This window comes from Sinocyclocheilus rhinocerous, unplaced genomic scaffold, assembly GCF_001515625.1.
Source record: "Sinocyclocheilus rhinocerous isolate Xijiao unplaced genomic scaffold, SAMN03320098_v1.1 scaffold1682, whole genome shotgun sequence".
Lineage (NCBI taxonomy): Eukaryota > Metazoa > Chordata > Actinopteri > Cypriniformes > Cyprinidae > Sinocyclocheilus > Sinocyclocheilus rhinocerous.
In genome coordinates, this window is record NW_015654052.1 from 322,833 (window position 1) to 329,058 (window position 6,226).

Below are 6,226 nucleotides of genomic sequence, written 5' to 3' on the forward strand. Positions count from 1 at the left end.
ACCCTGAACTTTTTTTATCAGTATTGTATATTAAATGCCATTTTTTAACATTTAAAAAAAAAATCAAAATTTACTCTTTTTTTTTACTATATTTTTATTAACTTACTTTTATTTTTTATATATAAAAATATATATGCATCCAATTTGGACGTGCATGTTTTGATGACAGAAAGAACTTTTTGGGGAGGATAATGTAAACTGATGAATCAGGTGAAATTTCATGTTGATGTTAACAAGTGTGCTAACAGTAGGTTACCTTCCTCTGTACTCTGTTCCTCAACTGCTCCAACCTCTTTAGCTGGTGTGAATTCATTGGTCACCCCTGGTTCTCCTTCCTTCATATCATTGGTTGTTTGCATAGTCTGAGCTTCCATGCTCTTTTGTATCTCATGGGCTTTTGCAAAATCCTCAACAGCCACAGTGTCCGAACAAAGCGACTCAGATGTGGTGCGTGATTTGGCCTCATCCACAGGCTGGTCCCTTTTTATGTTCTCCAGAACGTTCTCAGACACCACCTCATTGGATAAATCTGTAGTATTCAGACTCTGCTCGATGCCACTATCCCTCCATCCTCTTCCCTTAGTTTCTGCATCTTGTACAGCTTCTTTTACATCCTTTGTGTCGACCATTGAAGGTTCCTGGTTGATGGTCTGCACTGATTCCGAAGATGCACCAGAGGACTTTATCTGCTGCAGCTCGTCGGAAGATGTTGCGAGGGCATCATCACAGACCGGAGAGAGTTCTGACTCTGTAAAAACATCTTCGGACAGAGAAGCTTCTGTGCTGCGAGGGGCCGTACTGGCACTGTCGTTGCCCGTCTCACGGATTCGGTGTGCTGCATCGGCTGCGTTGAGACGTGGCGCCCTCTTGAGATGGCTCACCTCAGTTACAGAAGGTTCTAGCTCCAGATCTCTGGGTTGACAAAAAAACAACAACATATGAATCATGTGTCATTTAAAAAGTCATGCATTTCTATGTTAAGATGTTCGACCCAAAACGGTTTCTAGCCCACATTGACTTCCATAGTATTTAAATTTTCATACTGTGGAAGTCATGGGGGACCATCAACGGTTTGGTTACCAACATTCTACAAAATATTCTATTCTTTTTGAACAACTAGGGTTTAGTTGTTTTTAGAACTTTAGGGTGAGCAAATGACAAAATTTTCATCTTTGGTTGCACTATCCCTTTAAGTACTTCAGGCTGTCAAGCAACTTACGGTGGCACAAGCTCTCGGACCCTGATGTCGGTGATTTCCCTGCACATGGCTGCAGAATGCACCTCCTCCAGCGGGCACATGATCCCGTACTCCTCACATCCTCGCTCCTGCACCAACTGGTCTGACTTATGAGGGTCAAACATGATGTTGTTTGGGGTGACCAACAGAACACCACTGACTATACCCTGAAAGACAGAGAACTGATGGGAAATATGGCAAAGAAACATCAGTGGACCATATACTACTCTTGCATGGCCAGACTTGATTATCGCAGCAAAGACGGAACATATTGTTCTTGTTATTGTACACTGAATTATTCTGGCCACAAAACGCCCACTTAGGCAGGAAGAGATCGACATGAAATGCAACCAGCTTTTGGTTTTGTTTTTCTTGTGCTGTTTAAGGGTAAATCAGTAATACTACAATAAAAGATCAGCATGGAAATGTGGTCTATATGAGAAATTGCTCAGAAAATACTGTAAATTTGTGAAAATGTGTTTAGACTCTGTGATCCTAATTTTCATCCTTCCAAATGTAACAATATATTCCACAAACATAATTCTGAGAATTAGGTAAAATATCTACATGTAATCATTCAGCAATGTTATTAACTTTAATTAATTTAGAAATTTGAAAAACACAATGCCAAGCTAGAGCAGAAATGAATAATATATGAATATAATACACATAATAAATATAACATATAAACAAAATGTAAATCTAAATATATATGTATTTCTATGTATGCATTTGTGCATGTGTATGTATTAATTTCTTATAAATAAATATTTCTTACTCCAAAAATTTCGACAGCAGTGTGTATGCATGTATATATCTTTCAAATATTTCACAAGTTTTGCCACAAAAACACTTACAACATCCCAATACATGGGAAAAATTACTTCCAGACTAGTACAAATCTGTGCACCTGACTAACAGAATTTTTTTTTTTTTTTATACCGAAATTTCTCTCCCTTGAAACTTACCTTGCCATCCGTGATGTATTTGCAGTTCATTTTAAGGAACTTTTCCGTAAGCGCCTCTTCTTCCTCGGAGGTGGATGACACCACTCTGGCTGGCCGAGGGGGGCCATGGCCCGGGCCGGGGGTGCTGTGCCTCCGACGGACATCATCTGAATCCTGTCGGGATGAAGTTTGAGTGAGAAACAGCTCAATCAGTGGTAGCCCTCGCCACATCACACTGAATGCGGCCCAAGCCTGAGCTCATGATGCCCGAGCTGTACATCCTCGAACACTCACACCCACACACAAACACGGTCACACACACACAGTCATCATAACAAGGAGGCTTGTTGGAAATAACAGCCCATTAAGGCATAAGGTAGATCCCTAGAGGGCTCTCTGCTGTAAGAAAGCTGACAGGCGGAAACCAAGGAGACCGAGGCAGGTTTCCTAACATGATGCAGCACAGGTTGAGTGACTGTCAGCATTTGTGTGTGTGAGAGCTCATTATAGGACAAGAAAAAGGAAAGTCACTGCTCACTGAAACTTGGTGCTGACACGCCGATACAAATCTAATGATTATAAGAAGTTACTTTCAGCTTTACAAAATGCATTGCAGCAGAATCCTGAGCTGAAATGTGAACAAGCTGAAACTCCTGGATTTGAGCTACAGTAAAATCACATTTTCAGATATTGAACACATGGCTGACTCCTCGCTCGATGCACTCCAACTTCTCACACAAAGAGCTCTGTGAAACACGGACACACTGAGACACCTTATACTTGACAAACAAACATCACATGCTCATTTAATACTAATCAAAGAAAACCAGGTTGTTTACTGGAGTGATCAAGCAAGTGATACTGAGAATAAGATATATAATTTTAGTCTACTAACTGCATGTATAAAAAAATAAATAAAAGATGCTCACCCTGTATGTAAATTGCAACAGATGGGCCATGAGTAGCATGTTTTAAATAATTTTTTGTTATCTCTCATGTTATTTCTAACCTGTATGACTTTTTCTTGTATGGAACATGAAAGATTTGTTTAAAAGTATAGTGAAAATATTTATTCACACTATTCATTATTTATTCACAATTTCATTATTTCATTTTCGGGTGAAATGTTACTGTAAGGTTGAGCCAAATATAGTTTAAATGTTTGGGATAAGTATTTAATTGTACTAATGTATGTATTTTTTTTTTTTTTTTTAAGAAATTAATACTATTATTCACAAAGGATCCATTCAAATAACCAAAATTGACAGTAAAGATGTCACAAAAGATTTCTATTTCAAATATTTCATTTGAACTTTCTATACAAAGTGTCCAACATTAAAATAAATAAATCATGGTTTACACAAATATTTAGCAGCACAACAATTTCAACTTTGATGATGATGATAAAAATTTGTAATAATAATAATAATAATAATAATAATAATAATAATACTTCTTGAGCACCAAATCAGCATATTAGAATGATTTCTGAAGGATCATCTGACACTAAAGCCTGGAGTAATGATGATGAAAAATTCCATTGTAAAATATATTAAAATAGAAAACCGTTATTTTAAATTATAGTAATATTCCACAATTTTATTTATTTTATGAAAATGCAACCTTGGTGAGCATAAGAGACTTTGTTCAAAAACATTACCCCAGACATTTGAACAGTAGTGTAATATTAAGGCAAACATGAATGTAGCAAAACTGTGCTTAACTGCATAACATGTTTTCCCAGCACATTAATATTACATGTCTACAGTCCGTAGACAAGTATATAAATGTATGGCTGCTGTGACGCACTCCATGCACTCCACTGTGTGTGTAGAATCACTGTGTGTGTAGAATCAAAATGCTGAAATGCATAAGAGAAGCATGAATATTGCATGAACGTTTGCGTGTTTTCATGTAATGTGATGGTACTGTAACAAAGTCAATACTCCAGGCTATTAAAATTACAGGGATATGTGCGTGCATTCTTATTCGTGAGATGCATGTTGATACCTGAATACATCTGAAGTTAGTACAAGCGTGTGCAAGGGTGCATGTGCATGCTTTATCCATTGATGACTCATAAGGAAATGCAAGCGTGTACCCCTGCATCTCTGGCAATGGGCAGCATGACCAGTAAATCCATGACCATATGGAGCCGGAACTACACACAGGGACACAGACTAATCCAACAGAGGTGACACAATCCATTTGGCAACCTCAAAATGGCATTCCAGGAAACAAATAAGACCCTTAAAACTAGTGATCGACCGATATTGATATTTTATAACCGATACGATACCAATTATTTGCATGTTTATGTGCCCGATAACCGATATGCAGAACCGATATTTATTTACTGTTATAAAGTAAATAAATGACTGAGTGAAGTAAGAACATACTTCACTTTGGTTTTTTCTCTTTTCAGTCATCATTTTTTTTAACACACAAGGACAGATGAGCTCACAAGTAGCCATGGTGATCTTTCACAGATTTCTTTCCTTCTTATTTGTCATTCAGTATCACCAACTAGGGACAAACATAGCTGGGAGGAATGCAGTTTGTCTGAATACAACAATTACTTGAAACTCTGGCTTCATAAAGAGTAAAAGCTGTACTCAAAGGGGAAATTCATCGCCACCCCATTGTGGACACAAAACTATTTGAGACTAAAAAATATTTCGTCCAAAAATTTAAATTCAATTATCATTTACTCAACTTTATGATGTTCCAAATATGTACAGGAGTACAAAAGGAGAAATGTTGAAGAATTTAATGGTTATTTTTTCTATTCATTTATGATTAATGGGGACTGAAGCGTCAAACAAACACACATATATATATATACAGTAGACTTGTGCATTACAGATCATGTCTATAATTCTATACGGGCAGCAAAAAAGAGGAAAAGGAAAAAAGCCTAACAAAGAAATAAAAATAAGGCTAAATAAAACAAAACGAAAAAACAAACAAAACAAAAAAATTAATAAATAAAACAAGACAAAATAAGAACATAAAACAAGACAAAATAAAAAAGACAAACCAAAAAATAACGCAAAATGAAACAAAATGACACAAAAAAACAAGACAAAATAATAATCTTAAGACAAAAAAAGGCAAAATAAAACAAAAGCAGGATCTCTTCTAATCAATTCAAGTTGAATTTTAATGAATATATATATACATATATTGAATCCAAGCAGGTCTTTAATATGTCTTCAAGGATGTAAAGGAGTTTGGACGCTGATTTGGATCTCTTGCCCAATTTAATTGGACAGGTTCAGCTCAGCGACTACAAATTAAAAAGCTGGTTAAAATAAATGGAAACTATTTAATTTAATGTAAAAATGCAAGCTATGCAAAGTGATAGTCTATAGAACCTCTCTTGCACTTTACATGGTCTACTAAATAAGACATAGATTGAATTAGTGTGAAATCACGTTCCAAGCCGTTTCACTTAATAACTTGCTGTTTTTTGAGCTGAATAAGTCTTCATATTATACTCAACGACCCTTAAAGGGGTCTTATTATGCTCTTTTACAAAGTCTTGATTTTGTTTTGGGGGTGTACTAGAACAGACTCTCATACTAGGTTGTTCGAAAAACACATTATTTTTCACATATTTTACATTATTACAACACCTCTCTCCCCGGTCTGGCATGAACGGCTCGAATAGTTCCTGTATCAAATGAAAGCCCGCCTTCTGAAATACGAAATGTGCTGTGATTGGTTAGCAAGGCCAGTGTGTGTTGTGATTGGCACCACTCGGCGCCTGGTCAGGAAATGACATGCCCCTTACCATAGCCGCCTGCGAGCTTCAGTGTAAATATTGCGTCAAAATCAAATCAATTGAGCGCGATTTAAACCCGGATGATCGTAACCACTCTAAGTTCGTCTGCCTTGGGAAAGCTTGTGATTTCTGTTAAATAAAATATCTCCTTTTGAATTGGACTTTGAGCTTTGTAACTTTGCAGATCTTTTTTATGCTCAAACAGCAACATTACAGACTAACTAAAGTTGAAAAAGCATAATAGGACCCCTTTAA

The 6,226-nt window shown here is 36.6% G+C and overlaps 1 protein-coding gene across 7 annotated transcripts in view; it reads right to left on the reverse strand.

Annotated features, from left to right (window-relative positions):
* LOC107716581 (oxidation resistance protein 1-like) overlaps positions 1–6,226 on the reverse strand; it is a 56,640-nt gene that overhangs the window by 15,444 nt on the left and 34,970 nt on the right. For all 7 annotated transcript variants that reach the window (XM_016523069.1, XM_016523064.1, XM_016523063.1 and 4 more), the window contains 3 exons: positions 2,206–2,358; positions 1,220–1,404; positions 257–912 (listed from right to left, as the gene is read on the reverse strand). In XM_016523069.1, the coding sequence (XP_016378555.1) occupies positions 257–912; positions 1,220–1,404; positions 2,206–2,358 (994 nt within the window). The remainder of the gene's footprint in view (positions 1–256; positions 913–1,219; positions 1,405–2,205; positions 2,359–6,226) is intronic.